This window comes from Rutidosis leptorrhynchoides, chromosome 3 (genome assembly GCF_046630445.1).
Source record: "Rutidosis leptorrhynchoides isolate AG116_Rl617_1_P2 chromosome 3, CSIRO_AGI_Rlap_v1, whole genome shotgun sequence".
Taxonomy (NCBI): domain Eukaryota; kingdom Viridiplantae; phylum Streptophyta; class Magnoliopsida; order Asterales; family Asteraceae; genus Rutidosis; species Rutidosis leptorrhynchoides.
The window spans coordinates 295,001,415-295,028,445 of NC_092335.1; the positions used below are offsets into that span (position 1 = coordinate 295,001,415).

General features: G+C 36.4%; 1 protein-coding gene across 1 annotated transcript; it reads right to left on the reverse strand.

The window, feature by feature from the left end:
• Window positions 1–1,056: 1,056 nt before the first annotated feature.
• On the reverse strand, window positions 1,057–2,130 carry LOC139901032 (uncharacterized). The gene has a single exon (XM_071883774.1). The coding sequence runs from the start codon at window positions 2,128–2,130 to the stop codon at window positions 1,057–1,059; it is 1,074 nt and encodes a 357-aa protein (XP_071739875.1).
• Window positions 2,131–27,031: the final 24,901 nt, after the last annotated feature.

Consider the following 27,031-nt stretch of genomic DNA (forward strand, 5'->3'; position numbering starts at 1 on the left):
CGGTATATATGATATTTCAAATGCTCCAAGCTCAATCGCCCATTGGGCAAGTCTTCCAGATACCGCAGGCTTGTTCAACACAGTTTTAACCGGCAAATCAGTTAAAACATGTATTGGATGACCTTGAAAGTATCTGCACAATCGCCGTGAAGTTAAAACTAACGCGTAAATAAATTTTTCTATCGGCGCATAATTTATTTCACTTCCCGCAAGCGCCTTGCTAACAAAATAGACTGGCTTTTGAACTTTATTCCTTTCCGCGATAAGTACTGAGCCAAATGCTTCATTCGCGACCGAAATGTAAAGATATAATATTTCACCATCAACAGGCGCAATCAATGTAGGTAATGCAGCAAGCAATTGCTTCATTTCTTGAAATGCCTTATCAGCCTCTTCAGTCCATACAAAGTTCTTCTGCTTTAAACATCCTTTAAGAGTGCGAAAGAAAGGCAACTGTCGTTCCGCGGCCTTCGAAAGAAATCTAGTTAAAGCCGCGATTTTTCCAGTTATACTTTGCACTTCTTTAACGGTTTTAGGTGCGGTCATATTTTCAATTGCGGCTATTTTCTTAGGATTTGCTTGTATGCCCTCCTCAGTGACATAGTATCCCAGAAACTTGCCTTCCCTTTCTCCGAAACTGCACTTAGACGGATTCAACTTCATGTTTATTTTCCGCAAACGTTCAAATGTTTCTTGGATATCTACCAAAATACATTCTTGCATTTTACTTTTTATAACATGGTCATCAACATAAGCTTCCAGATTGCGGCCTATCTGACCTTCAAATGCTTTATCAATTAACCGCTGATAAGTGGCTCCCGCATTCTTTAAACCAAAAGGCATTTTGATATAACAATAAATGCCTTTTCCAGTATGGAATGCGGTTTTATCTTCATCTTCCAACGCCATTGGTATTTGATGGTATCCTTTTGCGGCATCCAAAAAGCATTTGTAGGGATAATCATGCAAAGATTCCACTTTAAGATCAATTTCAGGAAGTGGATAGTTGTCCTTTGGACAAGCTTTATTTATGTCCTTGAAATCTATACACATCCTCTACGAACCATCTGGTTTTTTTACCAAAACAGGATTTGCAACCCATGTTTGATATTTTACTTCGCGCAATATTCCCGCATTGACCAATTTAGCAACTTCCGCAGACAACCACTTCATGCGGTCTAGAGCCATTCCTCTGCGCTTTTGTACAATAGGTTTTAACGCAGGATTGGCACTTAATCTATGCTCTGCAACATTACGCGGAACTCCGGTCATATCTTCCTCACTCCAAGCAAATACATCCATATACGCGACCAGTAACTGCACAATCTTCTTTCTTATTTCTGCATTCAACTTGGTCCCAATTTTAATTTTTTGATCAACATACTTAGGATTTATAACAACCATATTATCATCTTCAATTTTATGCAGAACAATTGCATCTTTCGTGCTTATAGCCGCACAAATCGATGGCATAGCCATAGAATTTATCGTTGCCACACCCTTGCAGGTAGTGAATTTGACCATTCCGTGTATTGTAGATGGCAATATGCCAAGCCTCCGCAACGCAGATCTTCCCAATAACATTTTATAACGCGAAGCAGCGCATATAACATAAAAATCTAACCACGCTTGCCTTGTCAATTTTTCCTCTGTTTCATCACACAATTCAATTTCTAAGGATAATTGCCCCACAGGCCAAGCAGATTCACCCGCAAAACCAGATAAAGATATCGCGGTCGCTTTTAGTTCCACCTTAATGCATTCTGGCAATTGGCGAAAACATTGCTCGTATATCAAATCAATACTACTGCCAGTATCAACATGAATTTTCATGATTGTGATCCCTGTATTCACAATTTTACAGGATATGACCAACGGCATGTCATTCACTTCGCGACTTTGCTCAAATGGAAATGTAATAGGTGCGAATTGCCATTTTTCAAACATTTCTACTGCTTTTCGCTTTTTAAATCCTTTTTTCTTATGTATCGTGCTTATTATTCTCGCATCTTGTTCTTTGTTCAGTTTTGTTGGCGAGCTTTCGCTTACACAAGCTTTGTGCGCTTTACGCACTTTCAAATTCTCATTTACAACATTCTTAGTAAACGAAAGCTTTTGTTGCTTCGTCATTTTACTTTGCTCGCAACTGCTGTTACACAAATTACTTATTCCTGCAATATAAGACAGAAAACAACACGATTAGAATTAAAAAATGAGTTGAATAGCTCGATTAAAACGAACGCGAATTTCTCATTTCAATTCTATTCGTGTCCCACGAATGGCGCCAATTGATCAATCCTAGATTTTCCAATTACGTTTAATCAAGGATTGAGTGCAATGAGGGGGTATAATGGATGTCGATTATGGTTTTGGGACCTTATTGTCATATTTTGTTAAGTGCTAAACGATCAAAAACCATGTCCCGGTCTTCGTAAATTACCTTAACCAAATAATGATTTAGTCTCAGGCAAAGTCACGAGAGAAATCAATATGGCTAGGGCAACCCTTCCAGAATCAACCACCTTAAATGAGAGGCCAAGCTCCCTATTTATAGGTCCAGGAGTTACGCGGAATTAAGACTATGCGGGCACTTAGGCATTCCGCACAAATACTGCGAGAAGCCTTCGCACTCTTTAATGTTCTGCGCAATCCTACCGCATTCACACCGCGGTTTATCTGTCTTGTGCGTTCACCTCTAAAAGGCCTTCCGCACTAAAAAATACATATACATAAGTATGTATATGATCAATAGCATCTTTGGATTCAAACTTAAAGCATACATACTTACGCTATTTATAGCAACCGTGACTTTCAACTTATATTATGTAGCAAGTTTATTTCTGTAGCGACCCGACCAAATCATGTTTGACGGCGCCGTCTACTTAGGTCCCGTTACGTGGTCATAAGTCTTTAAAACAACGTTTGACCTAAAGATATGTCGCATTCATTTCAAATGTAAAGATTGTTCAAAGTTTACAAGAATAGTTCCACCACAGTTACGATACAAAGTTTTAAGTACAAATGAAACTTATGCGACACAATTTAAAAGTAGCCAAAAGACGCTCCATGTATGCATATATACTCGACATCCAATGAAAGTATCAAAATAATGAGCGGAAGCATGTATCATGTATCGTTCAAGGACCTGAGAAAAACATAGAAATCTGTCAACAAAAACGTTGGTGAAATCATAGGTTTAAGTAAGTAAGTACAAGTGAACCACAAGATTTGCAACCATGAGATAATAGTAATACATTCCAAAAGTTTGTTTCACGAGCACCCAATTATCAATGCTTAACATTCCTTCCATAAAACCCCATCACAATAGTGTTAGAACATACACTGTTTCTCGAAAATACATTTCATTCGTAAACGGTAGCGAACCGTTTGAATGAGAGTTTGTCAAACCCATATGGCCATATAACATAAGTTCTCGCTTACACCCGGCAAGTGTAACTAATGATAATCGAATTGAGGATTTTTGTTCAAACTCGTATGTAGAATGTTTGTTTTCCTGTACTTGTGTTCACTTAGTATAAAGAAACGTTTATGTTTTTCTCATCCCAAATGTAAGTGCAAAAGAGTAAAAGTGGGACTATGATCTCACCTTGAGTGCACGTATGTAAAAGTACTTCAATAAGTAAACGTGTGCAAGAACGAATGCTAGTCTTGACCTAAACAAGTAGGTTTATATCAATATCGGTAAACACGCTAGGTTAAAGTGTTCAATAAGTCCTATGGCTCGTTACGACTCGAATATATAGCATGTGAATCACGTTGTCAAGTTTCACGCAAGAATCAAGTATAAAATAAGATTAGAATGATTGCATAAGTGTTTTGTTATGTTTGACTAAAAGTTAAACTTGGTTAAAGTCAACGAAAAAGTCAACGGGGTCGGGTCGGGTCCCGAACTATTTTCCTGAGCTTAGAAATCATATATGAGCATGTTGGCCAAGTTTCATGTTGATCGGGGGTGCGTAGCATAGCAAACATTATTCAAAAATCGACAAAATTGGACAGACCACTTTGGCGCGCCGCGCGGGTATATGGCGCGCCGCGCCATTACCTGTGAAGAGAATTCTCGTAGTTTTCACACTCAAGCACGAATCCAACTTCAAATACCCATAAATCCTAAACCGTAAACATCCAAAACAAGTATCTTATATCGTTGGAAAGGTATTTTGACAAGGAATACAACTAACTACTTTTCACTAAGCAAAAACATCAATTACAATAATCGAAAACTCGTCAATTGATCAATAAAGGTTTATTTTCAAAGTGCAAGTTCATCAAATGCATTTTAAGTTTCGGGAATCCAATTCACACATATGATATGCCGTTTTGAAGGTAATGAAACGTGCATTACAACTAAACACTTACTAACAACATTTCATGGCATCCAAAGTATCAAAAGTTCATTTCAAGTTCATCAAACCCTAATCAAGAATCACAAAATCAATAATCATGTTAACGCAAGGTTTTCATATCATCCAACATACCAAAACAAAACTAACGATGCTAGTAACACATTTAATACATGAACTTTAACATTTAAACAAAATTTAATCAACCAAAAGCAAGGATTAAGCACACCCATTTCAAATGTTCAAACTAGTTACTCAAAACAATAAATCGAGCAAACAAAACATGTATTCATGTTATACTTGAGCCATAGACACTAACTAACAACTTTATAAGTTAAAAACATCAAGAACACAAAATCTAGTGATTTTAGAAAGTTACCCAAATGTAATGAGATCGGTATGGAATAGAAGAGGAAGTTGCAAGGATTCCAAAAATGTAATTTGTTTTGCAAAACACCCGCTAGCTCGGATTTGGATGATGATTCTTTGAAATGGGGTGTTGAGAGAAAATGGAGGAAGTAGTAAAATGAGAGAGATGAATGAATGGGTAAGAGGGGTTTGACCCTTTGACCTAGTCAAAGGTTTGATCATTTGGCGAGTTTGGTCCCTCAACTTTGATTCGGGTGCGTGAATTACCTAAACGAGATAATTTGAAACGCGTATCAACGGGAGATGTTATAAATATATAACGGACTTTAAAATGAATAAACGGAAAGTAAATGGAAAAAGGCGGGATGTTACATTACCTACTCCTTAAAAGAAATTTCGTCCCGAAATTTAAGTAGGCGTAGTAGTCGTTGTTTCTTCCTCGGGATTTTGTGTTTCCGAAATCACGAATAGATGAGGATACTTCCTTTGCATTTGATCTTGTCTTTCCCAAGTAAACTCGGGTCCCCTTTTGGCGTTCCAACGGACCTTGACAATTGGAATTCGGCTTTGTTTTAACGTTTTAACGGAGGTGTCCACAATTTCAACCGGTTCCTCCACGAAATGAAGTTTGTCATCAATGGTAAGCTCCTCGAGAGGAATGACGATATCGGGTTCGGCAAGACACTTTTTCAAGTTGGATACATGGAAAGTAGGATGAACGGAGCTCAATTGAGGCGGAAGATCTAAACGATAAGCAACGGTTCCAACACGCTCCAAGATTTCGAAAGGACCAATATACCGCGGGTTTAGCTTTCCGCGTTTCCCAAAACGAATTACACCTTTCCAAGGTGTGACTTTTAACATTACGCGATCACCGACTTGAAATTCAAGGTCGTTGCGTCGTTTGTCTGTATAGCTCTTTTGACGACTTCGGGCCGTCCTAAGCCTATCTCGGATTTGAACGATCTTCTCGGTTGTTTCATGAATGAGTTCAGGTCCGGTAATTTGTGTGTCGCCTACTTCGGCCCAACAAAGAGGTGAACGACATTTTCGGCCATATAAAGCTTCGAACGGTTCGGCGTTAATACTCGCGTGATAGCTATTGTTGTAGGAGAATTCGGCGAGAGGCAAGTGCTTATCCCAAGCTTTTCCAAAGTCTACAACACAAGCTCGTAGCATGTCTTCCAAAGTTTGAATTGTGCGTTCGCTTTGTCCGTCGGTTTGCGGATGGTATGCGGTGCTCATGTCTAAACGCGTTCCCAACGCTTCTTGTAAAGTACGCCAAAATCTAGAAACAAATCGGCCATCTCGGTCAGAGATAATCGATAAGGGTACACCGTGTCGGGCTACGATTTCTTTAATGTAAAGTTGTGCGAGTTTCTCCATGTTGTCGGTTTCCTTCATGGCTAGGAAATGTGCGGATTTGGTGAGACGGTCAACAATAACCCAAATAGTATCATAACCGCCAACCGTCTTTGGTAGTTTGGTGATAAAATCCATCGTTATCCTTTCCCACTTCCATTGCGGGATCTCGGGTTGTTGAAGTAGTCCGGACGGTCTTTGGTGTTCGGCTTTGACTTTGGAACATGTCAAACACTTGGAAACATAAGTAGCTACATCCCTTTTGATGTTCGGCCACCAATATAGTTGTTTAAGGTCGTGGTACATCTTATCGGCACCGGGGTGAATCGAGTATCGTGTCTTATGGGCTTCATCTAAAATAAGGCTTCGTAGGTCCCCATAACTAGGCACCCAAATTCTTCCGGCGAAATATCGGAGCCCGGTTTCTTTAACTTTAAATCGAGAGGTGAGGACGTTCAAGTGTTCGAGAGAGATGTTTTCATCCTTGAGAGCCTCATCTTGGGCTACCCGAATTTGGCTATTAAGGTTTGTGTGGATGGTGATGTTTAAGGCTCGGACACGAAGAGGCACCGCTCTTTCTTTTCGACTTAAGGCATCGGCTACTACATTTGCCTTCCCGGGATGGTAACGAAGCTCGCAATCGTAATCGTTTAAGGTTTCAATCCACCTTCGTTGTCTCATGTTTAATTGCTTTTGATCGAAAATGTGTTGGAGACTTTTGTGGTCGGTAAAGATAGTACTCTTGGTTCCATAAAGATAGTGTCTCCACATTTTAAGTGCAAAGACAACGGCTCCGAGTTCGAGATCATGCGTCGTGTAGTTTCGTTCATGAATTTTGAGTTGTCGAGAAGCATAAGCAATGACTTTCGTTCGTTACATCAATACACACCCAAAACCATGTTTCGAGGCATCGCAATATACAACAAAGTCATCATTGCCTTCGGGAAGTGACAAGATAGGAGCGGTGGTTAGCTTCGTTTTCAAGATTTGGAACGCGGATTCATGTTCGGTTGCCCAAACGAATTTCTTTCCCTTGTGAGTTAATGCGGTTAGAGGACGTGCAACCAAAGAGAAGTTTTCAATGAATCTACAATAGTACCCGGCGAGACCCAAGAATTGAAGAATGTGAGTAGGAGTTGTAGGAGTCTCCCATTTACTAATGGCTTCGATTTTTGTGGGATCGACTTTAATACCTTGATCACTTACAACATGACCAAGAAATTGAACTTCCTTCAACCAAAATTCACACTTGGAGAATTTGGCATAAAGTCGTTCTTGTCTCAAGAGTTCAAGCACAAGTCGGAGATGTTCCTCGTGTTCTTCTTCGCTTTTTGAATAGACTAAAATATCATCGATGAACACGATAACGAATTTGTCAAGATACGGTTTACACACGCGGTTCATAAGATCCATGAACACCGCCGGTGCGTTAGTGAGACCAAATGGCATTACAAGAAATTCATAACTACCATAACGAGTTCGGAAAGTGGTTTTGGAGACATCTTCCCCCTTAACCCTCAATTGATGATAACCCGAGCGGAGATCGATTATTGAATATACATAAGACCCTTGTAATTGATCAAAGAGGTCATTGATGCGAGGAAGAGGATATCGGTTCTTAATCGTCAATTTGTTTAGTTCACGATAGTCAATGCACATTCGTAGGGATCCGTCTTTCTTTTTAACAAACAAAATCGGAGCGCCCCAAGGTGATTGGCTAGGTTGGATAAAACCACGATCAAGTAGTTCTTGGATTTGACTTTGCAATTCTTGCATTTCGGATGGAGCGAGTCTATATGGTGCACGTGCTACGGGTGCGGCTCCCGGAATAAGATCGATTTGGAATTCAACCGGTCGATGAGGTGGAAGACCCGGCAATTCATCGGGAAATACATCGGAATAGTCACTAATAATTGGCACATCATCGATGTGCTTCTCATCGGACTCGACTTTCTTAACGTGAGCAAGGATCGCAAAACAACCCTTACGGAGTAGTTTTCTAACTTTAATACACGAAACGAGGTTGAGTCCGGTGCAACTCTTATCGCCATAGACGATCAAAGGTTAACCATTCTTGATAGGAATTCGGATTGCGTTAAGATCACAAAGGATGTGAGATTTCATTTTGACTAACCAATTCATACCGATTATTACATCAAAGCTTCCTAGTTCCATGGGTATCAAGTCAATTTCAAATTCCTTACCCAAAATGTTTAACGTACACCCCCGGTAATATGTGTCGGCACTTAATAGTTTCCCGTTAGCCACTTCAATGGTATAAGTGGTATCTAATGGAAGAGGTGGAGTGCTAAAAGAATGAGTCAAAGTCTTGGATACAAAGGATTTATCGGCACCCGAATCGAATAAGCAAGAGAAATAAGAATTGTTGAGAAGAAACGTACCCGTGACTAGTTCAGTGTCATCCCGGGCTTCCTCGGTGTTGATGTTGAAAGCTCGGCCGCGCATGTTGGGGTTATCTTTCTTCTTTGGGCATGCATTCCTATAATGACCCGTTTGGCCACATTCGTAACAAGTGCCCGTCTTTGGTGCATTGGGCCATTTTCGAGCGACAGGAGTGGCACTTTTACAATCGTTGGCCTTATGACCAATTCCTTGGCACCGATGGAAAATTAGCTTACTACATTCGCCAAAGTGATGTTTGTTGCATTTGTTGCAAAGAGGTAGATTTCCGGCATAACCCTTCTTGCCGTCGGAGGTGAAAGATTTCTTGGCAAAGTTGTTGTTGCTTGATTGGGGAGCTTCCCATTTTCTTTTGTTGTTACCCGACTTGTCCTCGGCTTTAGGTGCCGGAACTACGATTTCGTCAACCGTTTCTATCAATTTGCGGGCCATGTTCAAAGATTCTTGGTGATTAGTGGGTTTGGATGACATTACTCCGTGTTTGATACTCTTTGGAAGACCATCCATGTAAAGTTCAACCCTTAAAGCTTCGGGGTTCACAAGATTTGGGCACATCAGGGCTAGTTCGGAAAATCGTTGATTGTAAGCGTTGAGGTCATTTCCGATCGCCTTTAAAGTTCTTAGCTCTTGTTCGAGCCTTCGGGTTTCTTCACGAGGGAAATATTCGACAATCATCTTTTCCCTCAAGTCGGCCCAAGAGAGGGCGTGAGCTTCATCGGTACCCACCGATTGTACATAAGTATTCCACCATGTAAGAGCGACACCGGCGAAGGTGTGAGTGGAGTATTTGACCTTGTCTTGGTCCCGACAACCGCTTATGCTAAAGACGGCTTCCGTTTGCTCAAACCATCGGGTGAGCACGACCGGTCCCCCGGTTCCATCAAAAGTGTGAGGTTTGCACCCCATGAAAGCTTTATAGGAGCATCCCTCGTTTGAGTTACCGGCTCCATTGTTGTTGTTGTTGTTGTGGTTGTTGTTATTATTGTTGTTGTTGTTGGATGAGTGACCGGCCATGGCCGCATCTACGGCGGTGGCTATCATCCGTTCGAGAGCTTGTTCGGGAGTTTTATTGCGGCATACACGACGAGGAGCCATTGTTCCTTCAAGACACAAGAATATCATTGATTAGTATTCTCAATAATACTAACCGTGATATAGAATAAAGACAAAGAGAAGTTTTTCCTCGACTCGCCTTAAATTCTTTATGTCATAATGTCGGAACGTTCATATGAGTCACCGTAATATAATCCCGGAAATTATATTACCCTGATTCATATGTGCATTCGACATCATTTCATATAGTCAAGGTGGCATGTCAATCAAATTAAACAACGTGATATTAAGATGAACTAAGAGTAGATATGAGTAGAAGCGTTCGAGTATAAATGCACAAGTAGTCAAGTAATTCCTACTTCAAGTCTATATGCCGGTTGTAGTCTAGACTCACCAATGTACCCTATGACTCGAGGTTGACACCAATGAACTCTAAATCCCTACAACCAATGCTCTGATACCATCTGTAGCGACCTGACCAAATCATGTTTGACGGCGCCGTCTACTTAGGTCCCGTTACGTGGTCATAAGTCTTTAAAACAACGTTTGACCTAAAGATATGTCGCATTCATTTCAAATGTAAAGATTGTTCAAAGTTTACAAGAATAGTTCCACCACAGTTACGATACAAAGTTTTAAGTACAAATGAAACTTATGCGACACAATTTAAAAGTAGCCAAAAGACGCTCCATGTATGCATATATACTCGACATCCAATGCAAGTATCAAAATAATGAGCGGAAGCATGTATCATGTATCGTTCAAGGACCTGAGAAAAACATAGAAATCTGTCAACGAAAACGTTGGTGAAATCATAGGTTTAAGTAAGTAAGTACAAGTGAACCACAAGATTTGCAACCATGAGATAATAGTAATACATTCCAAAAGTTTGTTTCACGAGCACCCAATTATCAATGCTTAACATTCCTTCCATAGAACCCCATCACAATAGTGTTAGAACATACACTGTTTCTCGAAAATACATTTCATTCGTAAACGGTAGCGAACCGTTTGAATGAGGGTTTGTCAAACCCATATGGCCATATAACATAAGTTCTCGCTTACACCCGGCAAGTGTAACTAATGATAATCGAATTGAGATTTTTGTTCAAACTCGTATGTAGAATGTTTGTTTTCCTGTACTTGTGTTCACTTAGTATAAAGAAACGTTTATGTTTTTCTCATCCCAAATGTAAGTGCAAAAGAGTAAAAGTGGGACTATGATCTCACCTTGAGTGCACGTATGTAAAAGTACTTCAACAAGTAAACGTGTGCAAGAACGAATGCTAGTCTTGACCTAAACAAGTAGGTTTATATCAATATCGGTAAACACGCTAGGTTAAAGTGTTCAATTAGTCCTATGGCTCGTTACGACTCGAATATATAGCATGTGAATCACGTTGTCAAGTTTCACGCAAGAATCAAGTATAAAATAAGATTAGAATGATTGCATAAGTGTTTTGTTATGTTTGACTAAAAGTCAAACTTGGTCAAAGTCAACGAAAAAGTCAACGGGGTCGGGTCGGGTCCCGAACTATTTTCCTGAGCTTAGAAATCATATATGAGCATGTTGGCCAAGTTTCATGTTGATTGGGGGTGCGTAGCATAGCAAACATTATTCAAAAATCGACAAAATTGGACAGACCACTTTGGCGCGCCGCGCGGGTATATGGCGCGCCGCGCCATTACCTGTGTAGAGAATTCTGGCAGTTTTCACACTCAAGCACGAATCCAACTTCAAATACCCATAAATCCTAAACCGTAAACATCCAAAACAAGTATCTTATATCGTTGGAAAGGTATTTTGACAAGGAATACAACTAACTACTTTTCACTAAGCAAAAACATCAATTACAATAATCGAAAACTCGTCAATTGATCAATAAAGGTTTATTTTCAAAGTGCAAGTTCATCAAATGCATTTTAAGTTTCGGGAATCCAATTCACACATATGATATGCCGTTTTGAAGGTAATGAAACGTGCATTACAACTAAACACTTACTAACAATATTTCATGGCATCCAAAGTATCAAAAGTTCATTTCAAGTTCATCAAACCCTAATCAAGAATCACAAAATCAATAATCATGTTAACGCAAGGTTTTCATATCATCCAACATACCAAAACGAAACTAACGATGCTAGTAACACATTTAATACATGAACTTTAACATTTAAACAACATTTTATCAACCATAAGCAATGATTAAGCACACCCATTTCAAATGTTCAAACTAGTTACTCAAAACAACAAATCGAGCAAACAAAACATGTATTCATGTTATACTTGAGCCATAGACACTAACTAACAACTTTATAAGTTAAAAACATCAAGAACACAAAATCTAGTGATTTTAGAAAGTTACCCAAATGTAATGAGATCGGTATGGAATCGAAGAGGAAGTTGCAAGGATTCCAAAAATGTAATTTATTTTGCAAAACACCCGCTAGCTCGGATTTGGATGATGATTCTTTGAAATGGGGTGTTGAGAGAAAATGGAGGAAGTAGTAAAATGAGAGAGATGAATGAATGGGTAAGAGGGGTTTGACCCTTTGACCTAGTCAAAGGTTTGATCCTTTGGCGAGTTTGGTCCCTCAACTTTCATTCGGGTGCGTGAATTACCTAAACGAGATAATTTGAAACGCGTATCAACGGGAGATGTTATAAATATATAACGGACTTTCAAATAAATAAACGGAAAGTAAATGGAAAAAGACGGGATGTTACAATTTCATTTATACTTTACTACCTTTTGTAAACTTAAACTTGTTGTCGATCCGTTTGGTGAACTAAACTTTGCAAGTCATGCACGTTTCAAATGAATGCGACATAATTTTGGTAAAACGTGTCTCATATAGGGACTATGACCACGCAACGGGACCTAAGTAAACAGCGCCGTCAATGACGATTTTGCCGGGTTGTTACAGATGGTATCAGAGCGTTGGTTGTAGGGAACTAGGATATGCATTAGTGTGTCTGACAGAGTCGTTAGGACGCATCAGTGAATCTAGACTACAACCGGATAGTTAGCCATTGCATTCTGACATACATTTGCTATAGATAGCACTTATTTGACTACTTGTGCATTATACTTGAATCATTCTTAGGAAAAATTCTTAATGGTACCAAGTTTTCATCATACGAATCTGTATTCTGCCACTTTCTGGTAATACACATAAATTCATGATTCATACGCGTAAGGATGGAGACGACTTCATTAGTCACACTTGTTCGGGAACCCTGTCTCCCAGATTATGATTCGCAACCGTTTCAACTTACTATCGGTGTCACACCGGTGTTCCTTACTATCTACTACTTCTTGTTACTACCATCACTACTCGAGGTGAGTATCGTTATCGCTAATTATCACTACGGTTACGTACTATTCGTTATCATGATTCGTTACACTTCTCATACCGGAATACATTATTGTTTAACTTGAACCGCATTGACGTGAACAATCATTTATACACTTCCCTCGGGGAACTCTTCTTTAGAGTTGCACTAATTCTTTCGATTCAATACAAGTCACGTTAGAGACGTCGTTACACTTTGTTCATTTTCAAACTTCACGATTATACGAACTTGAATCTATGGAGTGACGTGGGAATGGAGGTATGAGTTAGCGTAATATAACGACACTCGATCAACGTGGTTATATTACGGTAATTCATACCACAGTTCTAATGACACGTGATGGTGGTTGGACTCGATCAACCTAATCACCACCATGTGCCATGTACATGACTTTATTTTTCTTGTTTGGATATCCGAAGACTCTGAGAATACTGATAACAACCGTACCCGGGACACATCGTCGATTATTGTCGAACCATATAGCCGCAACAGTACCCGAGTATTAACGTCACACTTTTCGAGGACCCGTATAGCCGCAATTGTTGTTTTCTTAAATTGTTGAACTGAAGTAGGTGTCAAGCGAACCACCAGACCCGAACTCATTCATGAAACAACCGGAAAATTATTCAATTCCAAGAAAGGCTCAAGACGGCCCGTAGTCGCAAAAAGTGTGACGACCCGGAAATTTCCAACCAAATTTAAACTTTAATATTTATATTATTCCTACATGATAAGCAAAGTTTGTTAAGTTAAATCTCAAGAATTTTAAACTGTGTTCATACATTCATTATAACCTCGACCAAATTCCGGCGATTCACGAACCGTTATATATAGATAGATATGTATATGTATATATATATATATATATTATAACTTGAGAATATTAATAAAGTATTAAACGTATAATACTTTACATGAACGTATTTGTTTCAATATGATTTTCGAATAAATTAAAAAAAAAAATATTAAATGATTGAATTATCAGAAACATTGAATTATGATTACAAGTCTCTGTTGAGAGGTCCACTATGATTTGAGAAAATCTATTCCTCTTAACGATATTCAGATTAATTTGTAAAGCTATTTATAAATAAAAACAAAAAGTGTCATTTACGAAAGTTAGACAAAATTTAGTGGAGAATTGGTTTCCATAATATTCTATTAATCTATTTTCAAACGTACAAAGACGTTTTCAGTTTAAAAAAAGAACTTTATTATTAAAACGTATATAACTTTTATAAATATCTAGAATCACTTTTGACAACTCATTACTTAACTAGTATAATAAATATAACGATATTTATATTTTATTTCATTAAATATATATAACGATTTAAATTAATATTATATATATTTATACGCGTATTATACATACATAGTTTTTATACTTTTACTATACTTTAACTTTACCTTTACTTTACTTTTACTTAATTTAACTTTAATAATTCACTTTAATAATTCATACTTTAATAATTCACTTTAATAATTCATACTTTAATAATTCACTTTAATAATTCATACTTTAATAATTCACTTTAATAATTCATACTTTAATAATTCACTTTAATAATTCATACTTTAATAATTCACTTTAATAATTCAAAAATCCATTATAAATAAAATTCAATAGGTTTCATTATTTCATAGAAACTTGAAAATATATTTCTCTAAACTCTCTCAATCGATTTATATATATATATATATATATATATATATATATATATATATATATATATATATATATATATATATATATATATATATATATATATATATATATATATATATATATATATATTTGCTCTGTATTATTTCAAGATATTATTAGTATACATAAAATATTACGACGGAGTGCTGTCCGAGTGATTTCAAAATAGTTTTTTTTGAATGAGTCGAAGCTAAGAAAATTATGTGTTATAGCTATGGAGGTGATGGGTATGGTTCATGGGTATGCTCGTGAGGTCAATCTAGTGTTTATCATCTCCGTTGCATCTACATACTTTCCTGCAATATTGAATCTCAATATTGATACGTCCGCGAATCCGAGGCCAACCTTGCGCTTGTTAAATGACGTTATATGTATTTTTACTACGAAATACAGTATTGTGAGTTTCATTTGCTCCCTTTTATATATATTTTTGGGACTGAGAATACATGCGCTATTTTTATAAATGTTTTACGAAATAGGCACAAGTACTAAAACTAATTCTACGTGGGTTTAAACCAGAAATATACCCTTAGCTTGGTAACATTAAACTACTTGTCTATGTACGGTAGGAGCGAATCCTAAAGATAGATCTATTGGGCCTGACAAACCCCATCCTGACTATGGGATGCTTTGGTACTTCGAGGTTATTTTAAACACACCTGATCTGGTGTACTTCAGAGGGTAAAACATGAAAGTTAAGGCTTGTTACCGGGTGCCTACAACTTATAGAATACTTTTATACACTTGCGAGTGTACATATATTTATAAACGGAAATCTTGTAGTCTATTAATATATTGAAATGATTGTTATGATAAACCTATGAACTCACCAACCTTTTGGTTGACACTTTAAAGCATGTTTATTCTCAGGTATTAAAGAAATCTTTCGCTGTGCATTAGCTCATTTTAAGGATATTACTTGGAGTCATTCATGGCATATTTTGAAAGACGTTGCATTCGAGTCATTGAGTTCATCAAGATTATTATTAAACCAATTATAGTTGGATGTATTATGAAATGGTGTGCATGCCGTCAACTTTCGTTGTAAAGAAAGTTTGTCTTTTAAAAACGAATGCAATGTTTGTAAAATGTATCATATAGAGGTCAAATACCTCGCGATGTAATCAACTATTGTGAATCGTTTATAATGTATATGAACGGGTCCTTTCAGTTGGTATCAGAGCGGTGGTCTTAGCGAACCAGGTCTGCATTAGTGTGTCTAACTGATAGTCGTTAGGATGCATTAGCGAGTCTGGACTTCGACCGTGTCTGCATGTCAAAAGTTTTGCTCATCATTTTTGTCGGAAATTACCTGCTTATCATTCTTAGTCTAGACACATCTTATTGCATTGATTGCATGAATAGTGTATAGACAAAATTCATATCTTAGCGTATCTGCTAATTCATATCTTAGCGTATCTGTTACTGTAAACTTTGCCTAACATATTCCGTAAATTCCTCCGTAATCTACGAAACCTTTTGCTATATATAATTAGAATACCACCCGATAGCCGGAAAATCATTTCATATCGAAAAATTCTTTATTCAATCGTACGAAATGAAATTCGTCATTTGTTCAAGTCCCTCGGATTCCGAAATGGAATCCCACTCAAGTTCCGAATGCAGTGTGACCGGAATGGATCAACCAATTAGTCATCATCTATTCTGGATGAATTGGGGATGGGTTCGTAGCCTCCTTAATCATTGGAGACAAGAAAAAGGTGATCCCTTCCATCCACCACATTGCCCTCTTGGCGATGAACCTGAAGCACTTACCGGCGAACCTGTTCGAGACACCATTTTCTCACTCATTGCTAGAGTATCTCGTCATGATTATATACTATCCCATATTGCAAATCTTATTCATCCGCTCGTTTCAACCGCCAATCATCCTGGTGTACTAGCAGAAATTAACGAACTTCGCGCCCGAGTAGTGGCTTTGGAACACATGGTGCAAGGATTACAAACACCATCAGCAGCACCAGCAGCATAACCAATACCGCAAGTAACATCCACATCGCAAGCCTCAATACCACAAGCTTCAGCAGCTTCACCAGCAGTTACCGACAGTATCATCAACAATATCGTCAGCACCACCATCACCGTCAGTACTGTCAGCATCATCAGCACTAGCAGCACCTATAACATCACAAGTTCCGTCTGTTCAAGAATCACCGTGGACGTCATCATTGATCAACAACGAGTATTTTGTATCAACGAGTTATGAAGTATTAACTTATTCTTCTGAAGAAATTATATATATATTTTATATATATGAATGCTGAAACTATAAAAATCTTTCGTACTAAGCTATTGAATATGAATTGAAAAAGGGTAGATACTACTCAGTTAAATTCATATTACTAATATGCTATGATGTACATCCTTCGTTAACAACCTAACCATCGTAACTACAATCTTTGATTCAATTAAATGAATTCGGTTTCATAATAAACCAAGTGTATCATTCAATAACATGTTTGATTTTACACTTTCATCTTCAATGTACTCGAAACTTACTGGAAAACAACATTCGTATCTTGTGAAGTTAGCAAGAGTTCTACGAGCATCAGCATAATTCACTAAGAAAATATCTATAAGAATAAATATTGAAGTATTGATTACATTAGCGAAATACTCCGCGAAGATTATGTAATCTCTAATGTTTTAGAGATTATTCTTTACTAATCCAAGCCGAAAATCAAATGAGTTTAACATGATATTAACTCATTAAATCTGTATTACATCTGAAAAAAATATACATACATATATTTTCATAAAGACTGTAATGAAAAATTCTTGTTCAAAATATTATTTGTGACATTTTTTTTAACGGGTAGGTAATACCCGAGAGATATATAAATGCACAATTAATATATTACATTCTTCGATTCTAATTCAGTAAATCATCAACTATACTCCCTATTTTCACAACAGTATACCTTCTTTTATAAGAAATCAAAACAACCATACTCATTCAAATTCAATCACCTATTCTGATTTTTGAAATCTCAGAATGCAACTCGAGATATAACAAAACCATCACTCTTAGATTTCTATATCTTTCAAAGCTATACTTTGACTTCAAAACTGTGTTAGAACATCATATGTATTAACGATTATAATATGTGCTCAAACCCTTCGAAATTCCTGAAGACACTTCAACTAAGGAACAATCGAGATGATGATCCAACTACATGTTACCCACAGTTATACACCTGTAAAACTCTCGAACCCAAAGTCATAGTTTAACACGTACCCGCGTTGAATTCTTTAGCATTTATTAGCAAAAACAACCTTACGATTCTTTTCAAAGTAGCCAGTTTTGTCACAGCTCCAACAAGTCAACTTCGACTTTTCAGTAAAACTAATTTTATTATAACTTCGATAGATACGCTGCCCTTTCACAATCTTACTGGGGAACCTTTCATATCTCACCACATTAGTAGTAAACTTATCAACAACTTCATTAACCTTCGACTTAAACCTCTCCGAAAAGTCACTATACTTTTTCATTGAAACTCCATCTCTTACTCATCCGCATCTTGCAACAAGAATTGCCATACCAATTATTGAGAATCAGCAATCAGTATTTTGAAACCTCGCAGCATGTCTACATCAACAATTACATATACACACAACGTCTACCTCCAAGACTTACATTCTTTGAATGAGAAATTTCTGAAAAACACCCTAAACTGCGAACCAGTTCTCGAAATTTTGAAAAATGCTGATGAAGCAGCAAAAACTGTAAACGACCTTAACAGTAAAATGTTGGATGATAAAGGATAGTATATTGGCAAAGCTCAGAAAAAGAGAAGGTTTGGAACTAGAAAACGGATTGAGCAAAGTATGAAGGAGGCTGTGGAAAAATCACAAAGGCTGAACCTGCCTTTAAAGAATCCAAATGATTCAGTACTTGCTGAAGTCATTAACGAATACCTTGCTCCTGACTCCAAACCCCTGCGGACAATATCCTTCATCATTCTCTGATATTAGACATTCTAAGATATTATCGTATCTTTCATTATAAATATCATCCATACTTCTGAAGATATTTTTATAATTATTCTTATCTGAAATCATTTACCTCTTCGCGCTATCTGTATTATATCATAAAAGAAACTATTTTAGTTTCAAAATTCTGAAACATTTGAGTTTAAAATAGGAATATTCTTGAAGAAGTGTTGGGAGCTGAAGCATGAGTTAGTATAATATAATGACACTTGATCAACGTGATTATATTACAGTAATTCATGCTGAGTTTCTAAATGGAACATGATGATTCACAGATCATAACATCATCATGTGCTATGTTACACGACTCTTGTATTCTCTTTGATCTCTAAATATCAAGAAAATATTTCTTGATGATTCGGCCTTTTCCGAGGTATTCTGGTAATTTGACAAGTCAAGATCGTGCCATTACAATTTCCTTCCTAGAACATTAACAATGTTCATTCCAAAATTTATATCTGCGAATTCTGGACCATTACAAGCGGTGCTTAATCGCAAGAAGAAGAAACGAAAGGACAAAGCTCCGAACTAGAATTGGGAGTATAAATCATCGCAAATAGAAGAGAACATTAACTGTGGATGGCAATGATTATAGAAGAAGCAAGGACTTTGAAATATAAGGGAAGATATAAAACCCAACAACAACCCAGAAATCACAAACCGTATATATCAATGCATATAGCAAAATAAAGACACGGGAGAACTAAAAACACTATAAAACCAAGAGTATAGTAGAAGTAAATAGATTCTTCCGGAGGCAGATGAAAAAGAAGAGCGACATATATGAAAGTGAGGAGTATATCAAGAATCAGCACTGGATGAAGCATATTGACAAATACTTTAAAATATGAGTTGAGAAGGTGTGAGTTGTGAGAAAACAAATGAGGTGGATTTATAGTGAAATATCCGACAGAGAAATCAAAATGGATTATCGCATTAATTCGAAGAGGATCATAATTTCCTTAATCGCCGAATAATCAAATCCAATATAGATTACAAAGATTTTCTTTTCGGAGATCAATCGTGATGACATTAAAAGATACGACGAATCACTATTATCTTATTTTATTCATTTACGATAACTTCACTCACACGCTTCGAGTAATCGAATTATTTTATCCATTCTTCTTGAACATGATAAAACTCTGTAATCGTTATAATAACATTCTCATTGTTAGTCATGACGACCTCTATCAAATTTCGGGGACGAAATTTCTTTAACGGGTAGGTACTGTGACGACCCGGAAATTTCCAACCAAATTTAAACTTTAATATTTATATTATTCCGACATGATAAGCAAAGTTTGTTAAGTTAAATCTCAAGAATTTTAAACTGTGTTCATACATTCATTATAACCTCGACCAAATTCCGGCGATTCACGAACCGTTATATATAGATAGATATGTATATGTATATATATATATATTATAACTTGAGAATATTAATAAAGTATTAAACGTATAATACTTTACATGAACGTATTTGTTTCAATATGATTTTCGACTAAATTAAAAAAAAATTTATTAAATGATTGAATTATCAGAAACATTGAATTATGATTACAAGTCTCTGTTGAGAGGTCCACTATGATTTGAGAAAATCTATTCCTCTTAACGATATTCAGAATAATTTGTAAAGCTATTTATAAATAAAAACAAAAAGTGTCATTTATGAAAGTTAGACAAAATTTAGTGGAGAATTGGTTTCCATAATATTCTATTAATCTATTTTCAAACGTACAAAGACGTTTTCAGTTTAAAAAAAGAACTTTATTATTAAAACGTATATAACTTTTATAAATATCTAGAATCAATTTTGACAACTCATTACTTAACCAGTATAATAAATATAACGATATTTATATTTTATTTCATTAAATATATATAACAATTTAAATTAATATTATATATATTTATACGCGTATTATACATACATAGTTTTTATACTTTTACTATACTTTAACTTTACCTTTACTTTACTTTTACTTAATTTAACTTTAATAATTCACTTTAATAATTCATACTTTAATAATTCACTTTAATAATTCATACTTTAATAATTCACTTTAATAATTCATACTTTAATAACTCACTTTAATAATTCAAAAATCTATTATAAATAAAATTCAATAGGTTTCATTATTTCATAGAAACTTGAAAATATATTTCTCTAAACTCTCTCAATCGATTTATATATATATATATATATATATATATATATATATATATATATATATATATATATATATATATATATATATATATATATATATATATATATATATATATTTGCTCTGTATTATTTCAAGATATTATTAGTATACATAAAATATTACGACGGAGTGCTGTCCGAGTGATTTCAAAATAGTTTTTTTTGAATGAGTCGAAGCTAAGGAAATTATGTGTTATAGCTATGGAGGTGATGGGTATGGTTCATGGGTATGCTCGTGAGGTCAATCTAGTGTTTATCATCTCCGTTGCATCTACATACTTTCCTGCAATATTGAATCTCAATATTGATACGTCCGTGAATCCGAGGCCAACCTTGCGCTTGTTAAATGACGTTATATGTATTTTTACTACGAAATACAGTATTGTGAGTTTCATTTGCTCCCTTTTATATATATTTTTGGGACTAAGAATACATGCGCTGTTTTTATAAATGTTTTACGAAATAGGCACAAGTACTAAAACTAATTCTACGTGGGTTTAAACCAGAAATATACCCTTAGCTTGGTAACATTAAACTACTTGTCTATGTACGGTAGGCGCGAATCCTAAAGATAGATCTATTGGGCCTGACAAACCCCATCCTGACAATGGGATGCTTTAGTACTTCGAGGTTATTTTAAACACACCTGATCTAGTGTACTTCAGAGGGTAAAACATGAACGTTAAGGCTTGTTACCGGGTGCCTACAACTTATAGAATACTTTTATACACTTGCGAGTGTACATATATTTATAAACGGAAATCTTGTGGTCTATTAATATATTGAAATGATTGTTATGATAAACCTATGAACTCACCAACCTTTTGGTTGACACTTTAAAGCATGTTTATTCTCAGGTATTAAAGAAATCTTCCGCTGTGCATTAGCTCATTTTAAGGATATTACTTGGAGTCATTCATGGCATATTTTGAAAGACGTTGCATTCGAGTCATTGAGTTCATCAAGATTATTATTAAACCAATTATAGTTGGATGTATTATGAAATGGTGTGCATGCCGTCAACTTTCGTTGTAAAGAAAGTTTGTCTTTTAAAAACGAATGCAATGTTTGTAAAATGTATCATATAGAGGTCAAATACCTCGCGATGTAATCAACTATTGTGAATCGTTTATAATGTATATGAACGGGTCCTTTCAAAAAGAGCTACACAGATGTTAGACGTAAACATTTCAAATTCCAAGTGGAAAATCGCGTAACGTTAAAAGTCACACCTTGAGGAGGTGTAATCCATTTCGGGAAACGTAGAAAGCTAAATCCGCGATATTTTAATCCTTTGAAAATCTTGGGGCGTTTTGGGCCAGTTACTTACCGTTTAGATTTTCAGACTCATTTGAGTCTCCATTCATCCTACATTCTATGTATCAAACTTAAGGACGTGTCTTGCGAACAAGAACTTGTTATCCTTTTCGATGAGCTTACTATCGATGATAAACTTCACTTCCTAGGAAGACCGGTTGAAACTATGAATTGTGAAACCAAATTTTGAAACAAAGTAAAACCTCGATTTTCGAAGTTTGTTGAAATGCCCAAGGAAGTACCTTCACTGATCCGTAGAATTGACTACACAAGATCTCGAGGAAGAAACAATGACGACTACTTCCAACTAAATTTCGGGACAAAATTTCTTTTAAGGTGTAGGTAATGTAACATCCCGCATTTTTCCGTTAAGTTTATTTTAACACCGTCTTTTTTTAGATAATATCTTCCGTTATCTAAATTCGTACCTTTCGTTGACTAACGTTCATAATATTTCCGTTATTTAATTATAACATCTCTCGTTTAATCTAGCATTTTAAAATAATTCGTTTGGTAAATTCACGCACCCGCTTTTAAACTCGAGGGACTATTAGAGTCAAGTGGGCAAACTAGTTGACTAGGTCAACTAGTCAACCCACCACTACCACCACTCATTCTTCCCTCATCTCTTTCTCTCTTTTCTCTCTTCCATTTTTGATCTCAAACAACCGAATCATTCATTCATCATCTAAATTCGATCTAGGAGGCTTACAACAAAATGAATTACATATTTGGAATCCTCTCTTCATCCTCTACAATTTGATACCAATTTCATCTCGTTTGGGTAACATTTCTAAAACACTAGATTTCTCTAAATTCGTTTTATATTCTTGAAATGGTGTTAGTTAGTGTCTATGGCTCGAGTATAACATGAATATATGTTTTGTTTGCTCGATTTGTTGTTTTGGAGTAACTAGCATGAACTTGAAAATGGGTGTGCTTCATCTTTGATTTTGGATGAGTTAATGTTGTTAAATTGTTAAAGTTCATGTTTTAATTGTGTTACTAGTACCACTAGCTTCATTTTGATGCGTAGGTTGATTAAGAAAACTTCAAACACATGATTATTGATTTTTGTGAATTTTGGTTAGGGTTTGATAGATTTTAAAATGAACTTTTGATGCATTGAATGCTTGTTAATGTTGTTAGTAAGTGTTTAGATGCAATGTATGTTTAATTACCTTCAAAACGGCATATCGTATGTATAAATTGGATTTTCGAATCATAAAATATGTTTTACGAACTTGAAACCTTGACAACGAACCTTTAATGATCACTTGACGAGAATTCAGTTATTTCAAATGATGTTTTCGATTGATGAAACGTGTTTAGTTGTATCCTTTGTCAAAAGAGCTTTCCAACGATATAAGATATGTATTCTAAGTGTTTACGGTTTGTGATTTGTGCTAAATTGAGGTTTGGTTGAGACTTGAACTTTTGAAACAGACCAGGCACCAGGCCACGCCTATTGGCGCGGCGCGACACCAGCGGCCGCGGCGCGGCATTTGCCGTGTTTGGATTCTGACCTACTTTGTCAAATTTCGAAAAATGTTTGCTATGCTACGCACCTCCGATTCACATGTAACTTGTTCTAACATGCTTATATATGATTAAAAACCTCAGAAAAATAGTTCGGGACCCGACCCGAATGTGTTGACTTTTTTGTTGACTTTGACTTGACCGAGTTTTACTTTTAGTCAAACTTAACCAAACACTTATGCAATCGTTCAAATCTTATTTTATACTTGATTCTTGCATGAAACTTGACAACGTGATTCACATGCTATATTTATTCGAGTCGTAACGAGCCATATGACTAATTAAGCACATTTCGCCTGACCTTGTGACTTAACCGGTTAATTGATACAACTTACTTTTTTAGGTCAAGGCTAAGCAACTTTCATGCACACGTTTACTTTGTGAAGTACATTTATACTCGTGCACTCAAGGTGAGATCATAGTCCCACCTTTTCAACAACTTTTATACTTTTAAATAGTGGGCTGAGAAACATATACTTTGTTACATCTTGTACTACTTACTTTTATGTTTTGAACACATGTCCGATGAAACAAACATTTTACAGCGAGTTTAGAACAAAATCCTCAATTCGATTATCATTAGTTACACTTGCCGGGTGTAAGCGAGAACTTATGTTGTATGGATCCATATGGGTTTGAAAAACCCTCATTCAAACGGTTCGCTACCGTTTATGAATGAAATATATTTTCGAGAAACAGTGTATGTTCTAACATTATTGTGATGGGGTTCTATGGGAGGAATGTTAAGCATTGATAATTGGGTGCTCGCGAACAAATTTTTGGAATGTAACTTTTGGATGATCAATTTTATGGAAATACTAAATCTTGTGATTCAAAAATAATGTTTATTACTACATCTATGATTTCACCAACGTTTTTCGTTGACAGTTTTCTATATGTTTCTCAGGTTCATACATGGCTATTTGATACATGCTTCCGCATACACTTTGATTACTTGCTTGGGGTCAAACATACATGCATACATTAGTGATAGCATCTTTGAATTCAAACTTAAAGCATACATACTTACGCTATTTATAGCAACCATGACTTTCAACTTATATTATGTCGCAAGTTTATTTCATTTATACTTTACTACCTTTAGTAAACTTAAACTTGTTTTCGATCCGTTTGGTGAACTAAACTTTGCAAGTCATGCACATTTCAAATAAATGCGACATAATTTTGGTCAAACGTGTGTCATATAGGGACTATGACCACGCAACGGGACCTAAGTTAACGGCATCGTCAATGACGATTTTGCCGGGTCGTTACATAACTGATCCCTTAGATTTTTTGCAGCAGTTTGAAGGAGTGGTAAGCACCTATAAATGGGATGAGTCGGTCGTGTGTAGAGTATTCCCTATGGTTTTACAAGGGTCAGCAAGGGAGTGGTTCCATAGCTTGCAAGCTCGCAGTATTATCGGCTTTATTGATCTTAACGATAAATTTTTGCTGCAGTTCCAGAATCTTTTACCGCAGAAGAAGACGCATATAGAATGTCATGATATCAAATAAGGAAACAAGGAAACTTTAAGCACATTGCTTACGCGGTACATCTATGAGTGCCAAAAGATACCAAGTTTTAATGAAGATAAAAAAATCTTTGGGTTTTTGCATGCTATTAATCCGCAGCGACATCCAACGCTTGTGTGTTGACTGCGAAGAGATGTTCCACCAACTTTCGATAAGGTGCAACAAGAAACGTATGATCATCTCAGAGGTGGAGAAGATAGTACTATAACCCCTGCATGTGGTTGGGGTAAGGACAAAAGTTGGCGAGATGATAATGATTCTTTTCGTGATGGAAATAGCGATAGCTATCGCGGTTCGGGATATCTAAGGTGAAATGGCGGTGGTGGCTACCCGCGCAATGATAGACATCAAGGTCAAAATGATAATCATGGATATAACCGTCTAGATCGCTATTCTTTGCGAAAATGGAACAACGAGTCTTTTAATATCATTCAGATGTTAACAAAAACACCTAAAGAGATTCTTTTATAAGAAAGGGTTGCGAGATCTTTTCCTGATCCTCAACCTTTAGCGGAGAACAGCATGCGAGACAAATCTATGTTTTGTATTTTCCATGATGATTATGGTCATGATACCAATCGTTGTAGAGATTTGGCAGAGTTGATCGCGAAAGCATATGAGCAAGGCAAGCTAGACCATTTAGTCGCGCAAGGTGCTGCAAGTACTGCGAATGCGATTATCTTGCCTGCAGAGTCTAATGCTCTGCAAGTGCCAAATACTGCTGATCGAAAAGCTCCTGCGGTGAAGAATCTTGGAGTAAAAATGGTAAGTAAGAAGGAGAATTTGCGCGGAATTCAGGTCATTAATGTGGTAGAAGTACAAGGTGAAATGTCAGTGTTCCAAATATCTGAACAAATGGCGAACTGGCAATGTCCCTCAATTAATTTTCCTCCTGCAAGCCTGACAGCAGATATTGATAGGCCAGTGGTGATTTCATGTCGCATTGCGAATCCCAGCATTGTAATTACGAAGGTGCATGTTGACATGGGACGCAGTGTAGATGTAATATATGAGCAATGTTTTAACAAGTTGCCTGCAAACATTAAAGCTTTGATGAAACCTACTGCGGTTTCACTCACTGGTTTTTCAGGAGAGTCAACTTAGCCTGTTGGTCAGATGGAATTGCAGGTTGAGTTAGTAGATGACCGCGACGAATCGCTAAGGCTCCAAACTTTGCGGAACCTTTATGTAATGCGAAATCAATCGCGGTTTAACATGATTCTTGGGCGCACTGCGTTGCGCATGTTCGGTGCAATCCCATCCACTCTACATGGATTGGTCAAGTTTTCTGCTTGTAAGGGTATTGGCACGTTGACTTCGGCAGTGGTTGAGCCATTTTGTGCGATGATTATGGCGCGAGAAAGTGGGGGAGTAGAGGGGCATGCAATGCTCACTAAATAATGCACACCTTTGTAATAAGAAAATTTTGACGGAATGCTAAATCATGTTGCATCATAATCAATATGTTTTTTTAATTTTCTGAGCTGTTATTGCAGAAAAAGAATGAATAAGACAAAATTAGTTTGTGTGTTAGTGATTGTTTCTATACAGAGCAAAAACACTGCGTGTGGCCATGCGTAGTGATCATTTTGCAGAATACAATTGCTTAGTTTTCGAAACACTGAATTAATGTTTCTGCAAATGCGACTAAGTGTTGGCAGATATTTTAAAACATATATCATTGTTTTGCTAAGCGATGATGCGGTCTGCTTATGCTATATTAATTCGAATGTATATGGCAAAATAACAATTTCAAAACAAAGTGATGAAATTGC